Source organism: Limulus polyphemus, unplaced genomic scaffold (assembly GCF_000517525.1).
Source record: "Limulus polyphemus unplaced genomic scaffold, Limulus_polyphemus-2.1.2 Scaffold793, whole genome shotgun sequence".
Lineage (NCBI taxonomy): Eukaryota > Metazoa > Arthropoda > Merostomata > Xiphosura > Limulidae > Limulus > Limulus polyphemus.
Genome location: NW_013666403.1, coordinates 122,513 through 140,698, shown reverse-complemented (window position 1 = coordinate 140,698; position 18,186 = coordinate 122,513). Strand labels below are relative to the sequence as shown.

At 29.1% G+C, this 18,186-nt stretch overlaps 1 protein-coding gene across 2 annotated transcripts in view; it reads right to left on the bottom strand.

Moving 5' to 3' along the window:
* The window catches only part of LOC106460552 (spectrin alpha chain-like), a 78,484-nt gene that overhangs the window by 29,201 nt on the left and 31,097 nt on the right, over window positions 1–18,186 (bottom strand). For both annotated transcript variants that reach the window (XM_013920267.2, XM_013920268.2), the window contains exons 13-22: window positions 15,094–15,204; window positions 13,757–13,834; window positions 13,452–13,607; window positions 10,651–10,793; window positions 7,131–7,305; window positions 6,450–6,518; window positions 4,339–4,582; window positions 1,526–1,648; window positions 1,181–1,248; window positions 499–648 (exon numbers count right to left, since the gene is read on the bottom strand). In XM_013920267.2, the coding sequence (XP_013775721.1) occupies window positions 499–648; window positions 1,181–1,248; window positions 1,526–1,648; window positions 4,339–4,582; window positions 6,450–6,518; window positions 7,131–7,305; window positions 10,651–10,793; window positions 13,452–13,607; window positions 13,757–13,834; window positions 15,094–15,204 (1,317 nt within the window). The remainder of the gene's footprint in view (window positions 1–498; window positions 649–1,180; window positions 1,249–1,525; window positions 1,649–4,338; window positions 4,583–6,449; window positions 6,519–7,130; window positions 7,306–10,650; window positions 10,794–13,451; window positions 13,608–13,756; window positions 13,835–15,093; window positions 15,205–18,186) is intronic.

Below are 18,186 nucleotides of genomic sequence, written 5' to 3'. Positions count from 1 at the left end.
GACCGTTATTTCTAACACTAACTAGATAACTATTGTGTAATACTGACATTTTTAAACTAGTTTCTGGTATAAATTTACTGAAATAGATTAGAATTTTTTTTTATTGAATTTAGGATTTAAATGTGCAATTTTGGACTTGAAGAGACCTTATGTATAAACAATGGTCATGAAAAAATTAGACCACATTAACCTCCTATTTAAATAACTCACAAATATGAATACATTTAAGATGAAAAATTATAACAGATAAACTAGTTTTTAACACTATAAATAAAACAGTGTATTTAAGTGTACACCAATTATAAAGTGCAACCCTTTCACAGCTAATGCTACTTAAGGTCACTGAAAGTGCAAATTATAAATAGGATTTCTTTCATTTCACAAATTGAATCTTATTTAGTACATAATTTTACCTTTGCAGAGCTTTCAACTAAAGTTTTAAAAATGTTAGTTGTTCAGATCTTTAGAAGTAACATATCCGTAATTATGTCTACATACCTCAGCAGAGTCTTCATCCTTTCCATAATCCTGACTCCCAACAATGGGTTCTTTTTCTTTCATCCATGACTCTGCTTCATTCGCATCAGCAAAGTACTGATGGGCCTGAAGAGAGTCGACAAGGTCCTCCTTACGCTGGTGAGCTTTATCCTAAAGTCAGGAGTCAATTAGATCCTTTGATTAAAAAGCTATTTTTCTCTCCTTGTTTTCAAACTACTGCTAACATAAATCATATTTAATTTTTCAGTGATAATGATTTCAAAATACTTTGCAAATGATACAGAAGCTTCAAAAACAAGCATATACAACTCACCCATAAAAACAAAAACAAATGAACATTTGTTATCAATATAACCAATTTCCATAAAATATGCTAATTTTTGTTTGTTTTTTTTAGTAGATGAAAATATATATATATGAATATAGACCTTAAAAGAGATCACAAACCTTATTTTTACAAGGTTGTAAGTAAAGTTTATTAAAAAAAATTTTTCTTTTTCAGTTAAACTATATTTCGTCTTGAGAAAATTACTGAATGACACTTTGCCATTCATCTCAATCTTGCAAACTGATAGCATCTAATGCTTTCTAGCAATAGAAATATCTTTACAACAGATAATGAATGACAGTAAAATATTTACTGGAAGACAAGTAATCTACATATTTAAACAGTAAAACTAACCTTCAATTGCAACCACTTCTCTTTAACTAGATCCAACCTCTTTCGAATATCACCAGATGCAAAGTGGCCTGAAATAAGTATTTTTCATACTTGTTTAACCATTATTTTAACATATACCACAGTAATCATTATCATAAAAAGTGAAGAAGCAATAAAATAGCATTAATGTAAGAATATATTACTTAAGTTAAAGAATAAGCACAACTTTTTTCTCTCATTTACTTAAGTCAACAAGGACATTCCTGAAAACAGGTTAAATAAGACATGATGTACAAAATCAATGTTCCTATTATTGTAATGTAGTTACAAATGTAACAGTATCCAAAACTTTAATGTACTGAATACCTTCATCGATCATATCCTGTCCAATTTGACATACATTATCAATTCGATGTTCATGATTGTTAATCTCGGCCAATACTGCTTGGTGCTTCTTGATCAGGTTTTGCACACCAATTAAATCTCGACCTATTAAGAGAAAGAAATAAAGAAATCATTTTGAATTAATCAATTTTCACTAACTCTTGAGTTTTTAACAACTAAATACAACTCTTTCTTGTGAACTGAACTAATCTTTAGAAGTTTTCTACAGGTCCATACATTTTTTTAAAGAAGAATTAAAATACATATATTTATTGTAATCATATACAAGTTTTTGGTAGACTATAGCATGAACAACAATAGTTTGGAAATGTGTAAAACGTACACCAACCCATGACTGTAAAATTATACTTTAATATGAAAGAAACCTTTCAGAAACATCTCTATATAATTAAACAAAAAATTAAATATGTTCATTACTATCTATTATTTTAAGACTTTTCATCAATAAATATAATTCAATGTTTCACAATACTATACTAGTTACACAGCTTTCTATTTCACTGATCAATGATTAGAAACCAACATCTGTAACTATAAATTCGCTACTATTTGATGGGCTTAATTTCACATGCACACATCACCCCTCCCTACCAAAGTATACCCCTTGATCCTTAGTGTTTTGGCAAGTTTAATTATAGAAAGGTTCCTAAAATTACTCAGAATAACAATATTTCTTTTATTTCACAAAGAAATGAGAGAATATCCATTTCTATGTTTTCAGGCAGTGTCATAATTTATTTTGGGCTTCTCTGCTTGACTATAATTACTCCTAACAAATCTGTCTGGTGAGCTTACACTAGAAACCAAGCAACAAAATGGTTATATCCAAAAAAGAAACAGACATACACTAATAACAAAATTATTGCTTTGATTCCTCATCATATTTGTAGGTGTACAAATAATTGAAAAAAAAAGTGGTGAATGTAAACTGTCCAAACTTTTTTCCTATGTCTAAACAACTGTTACTTACCAAATAACTGTACTTCTATAATTTTAGTTTTTTTAAGGCAGAAAATGATTTTGTTATAAACAATTAATGCTCTAAAATCTTGTATGTTTCAGATTTATTTTCCAACAAAACAGCTATCTGAGCATACTAATCCCTATTTTGAGTTGATAGACTAATCAAAAAGTGAAATTTAGCTGTCACTCTTATAACACAACAACAAAGTGTACAGTGTATTTTTGTAGCAAATCACACCGTCCTAAAAAAAAACTTGATTAGCCACTTCAGAACAAAGCATTTTCTATTCCCAGCAATTACTGAAAATTTGATGAAATATGAAAAGAGTTATATTTGATTTATTTATTGTTATTCTATTGAATAAGGGCCTTACAAACCTCAAATCATTACATTAAATGTGAAAAATTATATTCACATAGACCCTGGGAATATCAATAGCAGGTGTATCAAGTACGTTCCTATGGTCAACATCTTTTAAGATATACCTAAACCTGTGATGGTCCATATGGTGTCACCATTACAAACCAATATATTTTTTCATATTAAACATTATTTAGATTTTTTTCCATAAAACATCACAGAGCTCAATCACTTTTTAATGTAATATTGTAAAATTATTTCAATCTAATTTAAAAAAATTATCATCTGGTTGAATAAACAGTAATTTTGTATTCCACAATATTGTATAAGATTTGTTTATGGATTTGACTGTCCAAGCCTACTTTTGTGAATCTAGATTTTAACCATAGCAAATAATAGCTGTTGGTTAGCCAAATGAAATGTGGCACTGTGTCTATGCACCTTGTAATCTTGCATTTGATGATATGTATCCTTGTGTTTATAGGTGTACCATTATAAAAAAAAATGTTTTAAGTAACTACTGCTCACATAAAATACTTTTATTTTGTTTTCTAAAAACTATAAAACCCATTATATATTTTTATCAATTATCTATATTCAAATATTTTGTTTTAAAAAATTCAGAGTTGGCAATAGAAAGACTATCTGAATGCTCTAAATAGTAATACAGAATTCATTAAATGTTTTAATACACTCTTTCATTATGTTCTTGCCCACATTTTATTCATGTTATAAAATATTCGACCTTATTCATAGACATTTTCACTTTCCAGGCAATGTTATATTTACTTTTGTCTGAGCTTAAGTTGCCCAGTATCAAATCATTAACTGTAAACAAAGAGGGAAATTTCATGATATGTTTACTGAAAGAAATACACTGCTGACAATTAAGACATTTTATCATTTTCAGCATTATTACCCACCCATTGCATGCTTTAATTCATTATGTTACATAGTGGACAAATACCCACTCAACACGATTTGTAATACCCATCCTCTAAGAAAAATAAAATGGTACACTTACTTTAATACAGATGCCAATTAAAAGCAGAAAAACATATGCACAATATCTTTTCTAACTATTCATTTGAAAGTTAATAATGCCATAAATAGTCTAAGTACCTTTCCCTGCAATGTTATAAATAACAATATAAATATGTTTTTGCTGCATTACAATGATAATTAGAAAACAATTATACTTCAATACTAAGAACATGTAAGTATGCCACTTCTTGAAAATTTATTAAAATGGTTTAAATTTTGACTACAGACAATTTGTGTGAAAGAAAAACTCATTTATGATTTCATATTTAATAGAACTTTTGGAAAATAACTTGCCAATACATATTGCAACGAGGCTTCAAGTATTCTTGTAAACAAATGAGAAAGGCTAAACAAAATAAACATTAGTGTTAAATAAAAGGAAAATCAAAATGTGTGCTATAACAACCTCGATTTGTGGATGCTGCTATTGGCTCTTTCTCTCGGATCCATGCTTCTTCATCTTCAACATCTCTGAAAAGTTGCTGAACCCGAAGTGAATCATTCAAACGTTGACGTCGAGCTGTCATAGGCTGGTGAACAGCATTATACCTTTCAACAAGTGCTACCTGTTTAGCTTTAATGGATTCTCCATCAAAATGTCCTCTTTCAACAAAATTGTCTGCTTGAATAACGACACCATCTATCCGATCCTTCAAAAGAAAAAATAAGTAAATGCTTCTAGAGACCATCCAAATATTCATGTCTAAAGATAAATAACCTGGATTCTTTTCTTTAACATACTCTAAAGTTCTATAAATCCAGTATCTGGTCCCAACACATTCAACTAAATCATCAACCATGTACAAACTTTCTTAAAAATCTTCAGGTTTAAAGAGAAAATCTTTTATTACAATCAACAGTGGTATAGCATGGTTTTCACCTTTGGTTAAAAGTAATTTTTCCAGAGTTTCAAGGACGTTTTAGCCAATTTTCATGACAGCCTTGGATCATCTCTCATATCTACCCCATCCTCACGCTTTTTCAGTTTAAAATTATATTTAATTAACCACATTTTAATTTAGTCAGTTGTTTGATGAAATGATTAACTGTTCATAAATTACATAATAGATTTCATAGTCAGAAGTCTTTTTTTATTAAGTATCACTATTCCATGACTTCTTCAAGTCTAGAAATTAACTTTAAAAGTTTTTCAAGATGTGTGAGAACCCCTGTGAACACCACAGAATAGTGCAACATCTTATTCAACATTTTTAATGCTAAGAATTCAGACTATGATACTGAGTTTGTTTCTGCTGTTTAGGAAGATATTCCAATTAAAAACAAATCCTCTCTATTTTTTAGATGTATGAATAGAAATTTTAAAAAGTCATATGATATGAATTAAAATAAAGCATCAGAAATGTTTTTCTGCCTCTGTTCACTACATAAACACTGAAATAACTACACATTTAATTATTTTATATTTTTTACGAGCAAAAACAAATATGAAAAATCAGTTTTATCAACTGTTCTTCAAATACGTGCAAGCCAACTCAAAATACATCAGTCAAAACAAAAACTTACAATAAAAAACAACAACTTATATCTATCAATGCTATATAACTTAACTGTAGCTCCTATAACATGTTTTCCATCTTTTTATCTAAAATAATCAATGATACAAAACAACAACTTATATCTATCAATGCTATATAACTTAACTGTAGCTCCTATAACATGTTTTCCATCTTTTTATCTATGGTTTTGTTTCTTGTTAAACATAAAGCTACACTATGAGCTATCTGTGCTCTGCCCACTGTGGGTATCAAAACTTGATTTTATTAGTGTTACAAGCCCTCAAACTTACCGCTGAGAAACCTAGGGACTTTAACTATGGAAAAAGCTATAGTGACAAACTATATTACAATGTGTGTGGACTTTCAATGCAACTGAGTAAAAATAGCTCAATAACAAATGAAATATTTTCAGAATTGCAACAAAGTATCTCACAATGACAAACAAACTCGTAACTTATATTAAAAAAATCTGAAATTTGTTATACCCAAATTGTTTTCAAACAGTTCTTCGTGATATTAAATTTGCATGAATGTAAATCACTGATATCATGTACTATTCATAATGTAAAGCTATTAACTTAAAATCTAGCAACAACAAATTCTCCACATAAATAATTTCATGGCTTTCCATACTACTTAAATATTAATATTAGTTTTAGATATTTTTTAATATTCTACTTTGTTGGTTTCCATTAAATCAAATTAAAAAAAAAATTCTTCATATAGTAAACTACTTAAATTATTGAATTCATATGCAGGTTTACTACAATTAACATTCCTGTTAAACTTTTATTTTATTGAATTTCATAGATGAGAATAGTTTTTAAAAACAAATTACTACAATCACATTTTTTCTACATCACTATAAGAAAATACAATTTTTCTAATTACGACTCAATTTTAGTTTCATTCGTGACTCCTAATCAAGAGAACTATTTGAGAGATTAGAATATGGTCACACACAAGGATAAACTGTGTGTGACCTGATTTAGTCACATACCTGATGAGAAGAAACATCAGCTTCCAAGAGGGCTTGCTTTTTCAGCAGATTCTGAACACTAGTCAGGTCCTATAAAATTTCAACCAAAGATTATTATCACATGTCATTGTAAAATAATCCTATTAGGTTTCTTCCTATAGAAAGAGGTATATGATACACGCACAACATACAATAAAAACAGTTTAAAAAAAATATTAAGAATCAAACATATAAAGGTTTGTATTTCTTTACAATATAAATATATTCTAAAGACAGAAGTTAGTTTGGATACTTTGTGTGTGTTAGACATACAATTCCTTTTTTGCTGTTTAATCAAATTAATATATTAAAGTGTATGTCAACAAGATCTTATACCTTAAATGATATGACAAACTTAAGGATTTCAACAAAGACAGTCAATCCAGCAAAGTTACACCAATGTCTTACCTGGTCATATTCACAGATGTATAATTTCATCCATGTAAGTACATCACAGTGGTTGAAATAATACATAAATCTAAAAACCCATCTTATATCCAGACCTTATAAAACCGTATTTCAGACTTTTAATATGAAAGTTTCAATGCCAAGTTATACAATGTATGATCTGTTTCTGATATGTCAAATTTCCCTTCCAAAAAGTCAAAACATTTTCAGAAAATGATTAAAAATGTGTGCCAATATTGAATGATAAATAGTTACCTTTCCATAATCCTCAGACATCAACTGACCCTCAATCTCAGAAAGCCATATTTCAATGTCTTCTACCCCACGGTTAAACTGCTGCTGAGCAGAAGCTTCCTCCAATTTTGTTCCTTTTTTAGAAGTAGCATGCTTCAGGGACTCCCAGAGTTCGACTATTTCATTCATTCTTTTGCTACATGTCAAATAAGGTTATATGTAATTTAAGCAGATTTTCTATTTCTTCAATTCTATACTAAAATCAACCGAGTTCGTAACCATTTTGTACTCATTACAGGTTCCATACTATAACTTTTAATACATGTATCTTCACAAAAGTTGGCTGACTTTTAGCAAACATTACAAGACTTTTGTATAAAAAAAAAAAAAAAATTAGGTTTTTTAATTAAGTATTTTTAATAAATATTTGTCTGCTGAATGTATCAAATAGTTTTATTTACTAGTCCAAGTGCAAAGTGATTTTCATGTTAAGATTAAAAACACTTATATTCATCTGGAAATTTTCAAATTCATTTGTGTAATTTCTAAAACATCCTAAATAATTATAAAATATTATTTTTCAGTAAAACTATATTTTATCTGTTATTTTCTCTATCTAATCTCATAATCACCAAAAAAAAATCTAACCTACATAAAAGCCAGTGTGTGACACAACACACCTGATTTCTTGAAATAGGAGGAGTCATAAAAGCCAAAATGTATTTATCCTGATATAATAGTTCAATTACTGTGTGCCCTTTATGAATTTAGTGATGGGGTGCAAGGGGACCATGAGGATGTGTGTGTGTGTGTGTGTGTGTGCTGTGAAACCTTAAGTGTTGTAAGTGTTGGTATAATAAGCCTAAAGTAAATATATAGTGTGGGATCACCTAGCCTAGAGCCAAGTGCATAAAATTTATTATGAAAGTAAAAATATCGGTTCAATTTTAAACTTAAATCATTTTTGAATTAAGCCATTTTCTGTCATAGCACCAATGTTTTTAATAAAAATCAAACCTCTTCAATCAACAGACTAAGTTAAGAAATCGACAAACATTTTTCCACTTATGTTGTCTATACATTTCATTTTATAGTTTCAGTACACAGACTAACAACAATATAAGGTTATACTTTTGTTGCTAAGCAACATAAGCCATTGTTGAAACCTAGCATTACCAAAATGCACTGGTTTTTCTATATATTAGAAGTTGTTAATCTAATTGATTCTTACCAATAATTATTCTATGAATATGCTACAAATTCATTTCATGAATGATCATAATTTTGATTGGTTCACAAAGGAACTTACTGACGTTTGACTGCTTTGACTTCACTTTTCTACCTTTTTGTTGATGAAGCTTGATTTCAGTTAGCTATGAAATATGATGTGGTATACTATGCGGTAGGGATGGTAGTACTTGCCCTGTCATTTTTGATGGGCTATACACTAGTTTAAAATAAATCTAAATTACCCTTTTTCCTTTTAGAATTACTTTAAATTGTAGCATGAAACTACATTTCTTTATCCTAAATAGCTTTAAAGTTGAAACAGCATACATTTATTTGTACTCAAATTTTATTGATCTTTGAACTGTGTATAAATAAATGCTCCTGCCATAAAATTTGTAAATCAATTGGCAAATGTGGAGCTCATGTTACCCAACTGAATTACATAACACATGGGCTACCCACGAGTGTACCTCATGAAAAATTCTACTTTATTTTACCCGATATAAACTAAAATATTTCTATATTATACATTTTAGTTACTTTTATAATAATAAATAAAGAATACACAGGAAAAACAAGAAATAAAGTACTTACCTAGACCATCTTATTTTTGCTGTCAACTATCGATGACACTTAAAACTACTTTTTTATACTACTGCACTAATTTTTTTTTAATTAAATAATGCACCAAAAATACAGATTAATAACATGCAAAAAGATCAGGCAATGTCCATTAACTATAAATTTTTCTGGCTTTCTAGCTACTTGACATAAACCATTAAAAACTGAGCTATGCTCGTTGATGCGTTTCCTATGGGAGTAAAGTTTGAACTGGAAGCAAAATAGACAATTCTCTGTACAGAAAACAGCATAATACAATACATAATTTGATACATTAAGACCTTGGCTCTTTTGAATATAAATAACATAGTACTAAACATAAGAGAGAATTTTAGGCAATTTCTGAAAGAGAGAATGTGACATGTGGGTGTAGCAAGTGGGTGGGGGGGGGGTCTGATTTTCTATTTTATGGCTTTGTAATCTAATAAGTTTGAAGGTTATAAAAATTATGCTTTGCCTGAACAATGACAACATAATTATCAGTAATTTACATTAAATGTCATACTTCTTGGAGGGGTGGTAAATAAAGTAGAGAAGAGGGGATACCTAGACAGCAGATATCACAATTCTCACACTAGAGGAAATTGAGGATTTTTTAATAGGCTTATAAAATTATGAACTCAAAACTTATATGATGTAAAAATTGGGACTATAAGATACATTTTTATGCCAAGTGTAGTTTAATTAAATTATGAATGTAACTCAATAAAACCTCCCGATGTGCACAAAATGATGCCTGTTCTGAAAAAGTTAATATTCTTTTGTATATTTTTTAAAGCAAATTAACCAGAATTCTTTTAATTCTACAAATTGAAAACATTTAATAAAATAATTTATGGGATGGGAAGCTTTAAGTTATTAAACATTTACCAATTTATATTTTCAACTAAGGTAAATTTTCTTCCTTATTTTTTGTGTTTAAATGCAATATCACACACATTGGGCTATTTACGCACCGCCCACTGCATAGAATCAACATATGGATTTTAGCACTACAAGTTTGTAAACTTACATCTGACTCGCTTGGAGTGGAATTTTTCCTACACCAATAAAGAATTTTTATTTCACACCCTTCCTTCCAGTTACATTTTTTTGTTATATTGGAAACATTAATCTCAAAGAAAATGGTTTGGAAATTAATGTTTAAGTCTTTACCAAATAGCAAAACAAAAACTACTACATTATCCCTATGATGCCCAGTACCATTTTTAAATTTCTTTCTGTGCATGTCACAAAATGTTACTGAGTTACATTCAAAATTGAATAAAACCACTTTACTATCAATGTATTTTAATGAAATTAGTGTTATCAAGAAGGTTCTAATTCAAAGTCTTATATTATTTAAGTTTTTCTTCCTTTATTTCAAGACAAACCACTAAAACAAAAATTAGAAACTTCAGGTTTCTTTTCACATAAGTGGCTATGACAACTGAACTTTAGACTTTATATACAAAAAATGACTATGGTGAAAAACATTTTTCTTGCTGGCAATAAGCTATATGTATATATATAGTTTGTTTTTCAGTAACTTGATACACCTTCCTAAAATTGGTATTGAAAGCAAACTGTCGTAGAAATTCCCGAGTTCAAGCTATGCCACACCCACTTGCAAAGCTGTTTCTATGTGACAGTTTTAAGTTGAAGGGCAAGCTTGTATTGTAAAATCTTATTAAAATCTAAATCAGCATACCCGATGTGGTCAGAAGCATAATGATTGGCATCAATTAACTCCTGTCCTGTACTTGTGATTTCATCAATTCTGCTTTTGTTGGCATTCAATTCTTGTTCAAAGTTCTGATGTTTCTGTAGCTTGCCATTCAGATTGGTTGGGTCCTAGAAAGAGAAAATCATATCTATTATATCAAATTCTAAAAATAATATTAAAATACAGTAAATTCTCAAAAACTATTAAAAAAAAGAGGAAGAAACCCATTATTATTCAACAATTTAAAGTGTGGGTAATATGTATAATACATAATTTGGAAATATTACTTCAATATAAACACACTGACAAAAAAAATATTTTCATTAGTGCATTATTCAATAATTAAAGAACCAAACACACATCTCCTGACAGATTCTATAGTTGTAACTCTCTTGCTATGGGCACAGTCAATTCAAAAATTGATCCCAAGTTTCCATACTATAACTTTTAATGTTTTGTGTATCTTCACAGAATTTTGCAAGCTTTCAGTATGCATTAAGAGTCATTTGTAGATAAAAAAAATCAAGTTTTTAATGAAGTATTTTCATTAAAAATTTCTCCAAGGACATATGGAGTCAAAGCGTTAAAAGCTTTGAGTGCAAAGTGATTTTCATGTTAAGAGTAAAACATCTCATATTTCATTTACATAATTACTAAAACCTCAAAAATAAATTTGAAACATTTCTTTTTCAGTAAAACTTCATATTTTATCTGTATTTTCTCTACTCTAACTCTCTTTGAGGTTGGTCAATTGGACAGACCTCGTAACCATGAAAAAATATATTTGAAAACACCTAAATTACCCATATTGTTTCTTTCTTAGAATGACTTTAAATTGTAAAATGAAACTACATTTGTTTATCCTGTTTATAATTGGATTTTTTTTTGTCTTATAGCTCTTTGAACCATGTCTAACTAATATTCCCACCATAAAATTTGTATATCATTTGGAAAGTGTGGAGCTTATGTTACCCTGTCAAATTACATAATGCATGGGCTACTTGCAAACTGCTCACGAGTGTACTCCGTGAAAATATTTTATTGATGGTATTCTATATTTTACATGATCTAACCAAAAAAAGTTTCTAATTTCTACATTTGTTACTTTTATAATAATAAATAAAGAATACACATGAAAAACAATAAATTTAGTAATTTAGTTACCTAGGTCTTCTTTTTTTCCTTTAGACTGTCAATGACACTTAACTCTACTTTTTATACTAATGGTACTACTGCAATAAATAATTTTTTATTTAATTAAATAATGCACTAAAGAACATAGAATAATAACATGCACAAAAACACAATTTCTGATAAGTATCACAATTTTTCTGGCTTTCTAACTATGTGACAAGAGTAATTAAAAATTCATCCAAGATCATCAATGTGTTTCCCATGGGAATAAAGATTGAACTGGAAGCTAAATAGACAATTCTCTATACAGAAAGCAATGTAATATAATATGTCATTCGATAAATTAAATGTAATATGTAAATTGGCATTTTGATAATTGTATAAATAAGTTATATTTTGCAAAACATTACACTCCTGAGGATAACGCAATAGTATATGTCGAAACATGTAGAGTGTACGAGATTGTTTTCCAGTTTCATTGGGAGGGGGGTTACCACTTTTTAACCTTGTACAGTAAGTTATTGTATATTAGTAATTTGGAGACTGGAAACAATTTCATTTTTATAGAATTGTGTATAAAATAATCATTGTTTAAAATTTTTAGTTTTTAAGATTGAACATTACAAACAAGTCAAATATTTTTTGAAAAAATTATAATGAGTAATTTACATAAAGGTTTATACTTTTTGGAGGGGTGGTAAATAAATTAGAGAAGAGGAGATAACTAGAGAACAAATGTCAATTCCCACATTAGGGTAAATTGAGGATTTTTTTTTAAAATATCGCCTTATAAAATTAAGAACTTAAAACTTAAATAAATGTTAAAATTTGGATTATTAGTTATGTTTTTATGCCAAGCTTATTTGTATACAATGACAAAAAAGTAGTTTAACTAAAGTCTGAATGTAACTCAAAAACCTTATGATATGTGCACAAAAAAGATGCTCATAGCAAGAGAGTTAATAGGGTACATTATAAGTTGGAAAAATTGGTAACTATAAAGTATAATTTACAAAACTGCTTCAAGGTTTTATGATGCCTTCAAATACAAAGCTATTGTATGTCTCCTTATTTAAGTTTTGTATTAGAGTAAACTATATTAAATCAGAATAAAATAATTTTGCACTTTCTGTTCTTAAACAAATTAATTCATATAAAATATTTTTTTCCTATAGTTTTACAATTTTTCTCAATGTCTTATTTATAAAAATTAGTTCTAGATTGCATTTCAAAATACTGCACAACTCCCTTCAAAAAATTTATAAATTCCGGGAACAAATACAAAGTCATATATCTATCATTTCATACCCGATCCTTATACACTTCCACATTTCTTGATCAATTAGCACCAAACTTGACATAGTGATACAGGATGACATGAGGGGTCATATTGATAGAATTCTTGAAAACAGTATGTCTTTCTTATTAGTACTGGTACCTTTATGTATTTTTATTGCACTTTTAATGTTTATTATATCATGACAATAAAATAGAAGCACAATTTCCTATCTATTGTTAAAAACGAGATACTTCACCCATCCAAGGTACTGGTAATCCAGCTAGTAAATAATAAACATTTAAACTCTGCAAGATATTTTTGATCCAATTTTCTGAAAGAAATAAACACTAAGTTAATTAGTTTCACAACTTACCAGGTAACTGTCATCCATAGCAGTCTTTAGCTTCTCACTGATCCATCCTTTGGTTTCATCACAGTCTCTTTCAAACTGCTGCAAACTGTATGAATCCTCAAGCATTGTTCGTCGATATTCTGACTTTTCTTGCAGAGCTTGACGCCTTTCTAGTAGCTGAAATACCCATAGACTTAATATCAGTATACACCTGACTGGTTTGTTTTAAACAATTTTGATAAATAATAAAAAACAGCATTACAATACTTCTTTTATAATAAATACTGGTTAAAAAACAAGTATCTTTTTAAAAAGGAAAAACTTACAGTTGCTCTTCGCTGAGCAACATCATCAGCAGCATAATGTTGTCCTTCAATCAGTTTTGTAGCAAATTCATCCAATGCCTGCCAAAATAAATATCAAATTTCACTTAAAAACTAAAAATATGGATAAAAATTTTGACACATTAAGTATTACACCAGTTTAATAGGTAAATTCATTTAGTTTTGTTTTTATACCCAAAAGCCAATGATTTTAAATATTATTTCCTTTGTGATGCCACTGCTCTTAATTTTCAACAACTACATATTTAAAAATAGATACAGGACTGTCAGAAAAAAATTACATAGATGAATATCAAACATTATTATTGTGTTGAAGTGATATATTCTTCTCAGTAACAAAACAATTTCATTACATAACAGCAAATATCACAGCTTAATAATCACAGTTTCAGTTTTTAAATTCTATCTGTTTTTCAATATTAAAAATACAATTATCATCACAAACACAGACCAAAACTTCGACAGCACATTAAAAAAAAAAAAAAAAATACAAAAACAGTATTTTCTGGATATTCATGTCAGCTGGATAGGTATGTCCCCAAAGGGCACAGAAGTTGTGATTCATTGTTTCACTTTTCTTTGCTAGCATGGCATCCACTTTTATAAGTACCTCATAATAGTTAAACATTTGCTAGTAGCCAAAATAAGTTAAATAAATTTACAGGCATGGGAAAACATCTTCAATTCAGATAATATAAACAAGATGTAATATTGTGATATTCCAAATCTAAATTGTTTGCATACATTAATATACAGAAACACAAGGAAAAAAAAGCCTAGCTTTGGAATGTTTAGAAAAAAAAATTGAGTAATACATTTAGCTTTTGGAGTTTTGAAAATAACAAAGTTCCAATTTTCAATGTTTTCAGATAGAAATAACCATAAAAATGTGCAAATTTATAGTCTTCACTTTAAGTTTACTCATGGGAAGTTCAACAGACCTACATTAAAAATTTTAGGAAGCACATATTTTAAATTAGGATTAGCAGTTAAAAGTATTTTAAAGTACTTTACAAAAATGATATTAAAAACTGCATAAAAATAAAACTGAAAATGTTAAAAGTTTTGGTGTTGTGCTCTTATAAGACATTCAGCAAGCCAAGTTTATGTTGAAGCCTCATGTTGGTGAATGGTATTGTTACTTTTTAATAGTACGAAAAACAGTTTTAAAATGCTATTAAAGACATGCTAGTAAAAACATTTATTTGATCATCTTATCTGACAAACTTGGAGCTAGCAATCATTAGACATTGTTTATACACATAATAAATATAAGGTGTTTTTTAATGAACTTTCAGAAAGTCTCTACAATATCTTACTTTAATTTTTTCTTCTTGAGCAGCTAGTGATTTTTCAAAGTCTTCATGTTTCTTTATCAATGCTTCTACAGAATCCAAAGAGTCTCCAAGATCTTCATTTGCTAAGAAAGCCTTAAGTAAAAATATACTTTTACATTTTTCTTTTAATCCCATACAATTTTCATACATTATGAAACATTTCTTAAACAAGCATTTGGCTTATAACTGAAAATAAACAAACACAAATTTAAAATCTTTAATAAAAAAACCTGGTGTAAAAGATATCATCTATTTAGAAACTTAAAACCCTGTTTCATAATTCTAAGACTGAAAGGTCATGACTTGAAAGTTATTATAAGGCAGTTTTTAGATTTTAAATATATTTTATTTTTTTGCTTCATCTTAAATAAGTATATTTTGAATGCAAATACTGCTAAAGACAAAAATATATTGTTAACCCTTTTACTACATAATTAAATTTCAGAGTTGTTTATTCTACATCAAGAGATAAATCTTAATTTGACCTCTTTAATTACTTTTCCAACTTGAAATGACCATACAGTTTTCATATCTGACTTTTCATTTCTTGAAAACAATGTTAAAGGATCAAAATTTAGACTTTCAACAAGAAAATGTGCAAAATCTGCTGAAGAGTTCTTCAATATATGAAAGTAAAATTGACCAAGATGATTCAATAAGAGACCAAATGTATTCCAAAAGCATGAAACTTCATTATGAATATAAATAATACGCTTGCATTTGTCTGTCTGGAACTTTTCTTGCAAATTTCTCGATCAAACACTACAAATCTCATATCATTAGAAAGGCCTTTGTCCACAGAGTCCAGATTGCACAATAGCTTTTTAATTCACAATAACCTTACCTGTTTTTTTTTTGCTTAAACTTTTTAATGCAATAAGTATGTTATATGATGGCATATTGTTGTTGTCATCACGCAATGATTGGCTTCAATTTCAACTTTATTTTTTATTTTTTTATTTGCAAGGTATTTCACACAAACAACACTTAACTTGGAGGTAATTTCCTAAAAAAAAGAAAATTACACTAAATACAATTGATATGGGCTTTTCTTGACTTATTTAGGTCTAAAATACACATGCGCAATTTGTTCAAAACCCTATGCTTATCACATTGTGAACATGTATTCAGATGTTTTTGCATATTCAGCTAAGTTTACCTTCATAACAACTTTACATTTATTTTGCAATAATTTTGCTTCAGTTGATTTCATAGACTACTACAAACACCTCTTAGCTACTTTTTTCTTAGTACAGGTTTTATTTGTTTTTGTAAGTTTCTTTGTTTCAACTCACAAAACTATTATAACTCTGTACACTATTATGAATATCATTACTATACTTTGGTTTATATTAGTTTTATTAAATAAAGTTATGTATGTGTAGTTTTATTAAAGTGATATCTGTTAGTTTGTTTGTGTGTCCAAATTTTTTCAAACTAACCAGGATTTATCGATCTAATACAATGCCTGCAAGAAAGCATAGCTTAAATACCATGTATGAAAATGATAGAAAAAAGAAAACCAAAGCAAAGGGCATGAAAACTACCACAAATGTTTGGTGGGTCACTTAAGGTAAGTCTTGTAGTTCTTTTGAGATATGAGAAGATCTTTTTTTAACAAGTCATTTTCAGAAAAGGGTGGAGGTTGGGAGTAACATATAGTGGAACTATTAGGGTGGTATTTATTCTATTTTAAGGATTTTTTTTAGAACTTTTAAGGGTGGAGGATGGTAGGCATTGTTTAGTAGAAATATATATTTTTGGGTGGCTTAATTTTATCTTATTTCTACTTTTAAATTTATTACATCTTTTTAAGGATAACTGCCTCCCACAACTGGCTGCAGACAGTGAAAGGCAGTAAGAGTTGAGACATTGTGGTGTAAGCACTCAACTCTGTACCCTTATTGAATTATCCACGACTGCTGACTAGTTTCTCGTCTGCTTTTTGGATTTTGTCTGACAGATGGGATATCCCCAAAGCTTTTGAGTGCTATTACCACAGGTAATCTCCGTTATGACTTTTGGATAATGACTGGAAAGTGCAAAGGTTTTTTTATTGTTTTTAAATAGTTTTGAATTTATATATGTCTATTACCATAACTCCTAAAACTTTTGTACTGTATATGTATGTCAGTATTAAAGAAAAATCACTTTTATAATAAAATTTATTTGTGTCATCTGCCATCATGTCATGTAGAAGAAAACAAAACAATACAATGATGGAGTTTTTTTTACAGTTAAGTACAACAGAAAACCATGGTGTACACAAAGCTGAGCTGGTTATAGCCAAATGGTTAACTGTTTAGTAGATTTCAGTCAATAAATAAACAAGTGATAGTTTTAACAAAGTAAATAAAGTGTGCATTCTCCTCTAATGAGCAATTCGACAAAGCTGAGTGATAAGTCAGTTTATTGATTGATAAATGGTTAACAAACTGCCCAATACCAGTGTAGGCAATGTCGAATGATCAGTTAAGCCTTGTTATGTTCATGTTTACCAATGTCAGCACATGAGGATGTTTGGTTGCCATTCCAAGACTGGGGGAGATCTGTCAATTGTCACAGTAAACAGAAAGATTTTTTGGCTACCGTGGAGAAAAGTCAATTTCCACACTTAACAATACTAAAAGTTCAATTGACTTTAGTTAGTTTTCAATCAAAGAGTTAACCTTGAGTTAGGTAAGGAAAAACTTAACATTCAAATGCAATTTGACAATTCTATGCAAAATACAAATTCTACACTTCTATATTGTACACTGAGTGGTCACAAGTAAATAGACACCTAATTTTTTGTCATTTAACAGATTTATGCTAACTAATTTGTGTTCACAGAGCACTATATAAATGAAAATGGTCCGCACACTAATTATCTTGTGCTACACCATGCCTAGAACTCAAGGTTCTCTCAAATTGTCAGATTTTGTTAGAGGAAGGATAGTTGGTCAAACAGATGGTGAAATAAGTCAGTGGCAAATTTCGCAAAATGTGGGAATCCCACTTTCGACAGTCAACAGAATCATCGTGCAGTTCAGAAAAACATGGCAAGGAAACACCTGAGCAGCGGCCGGGTCATCC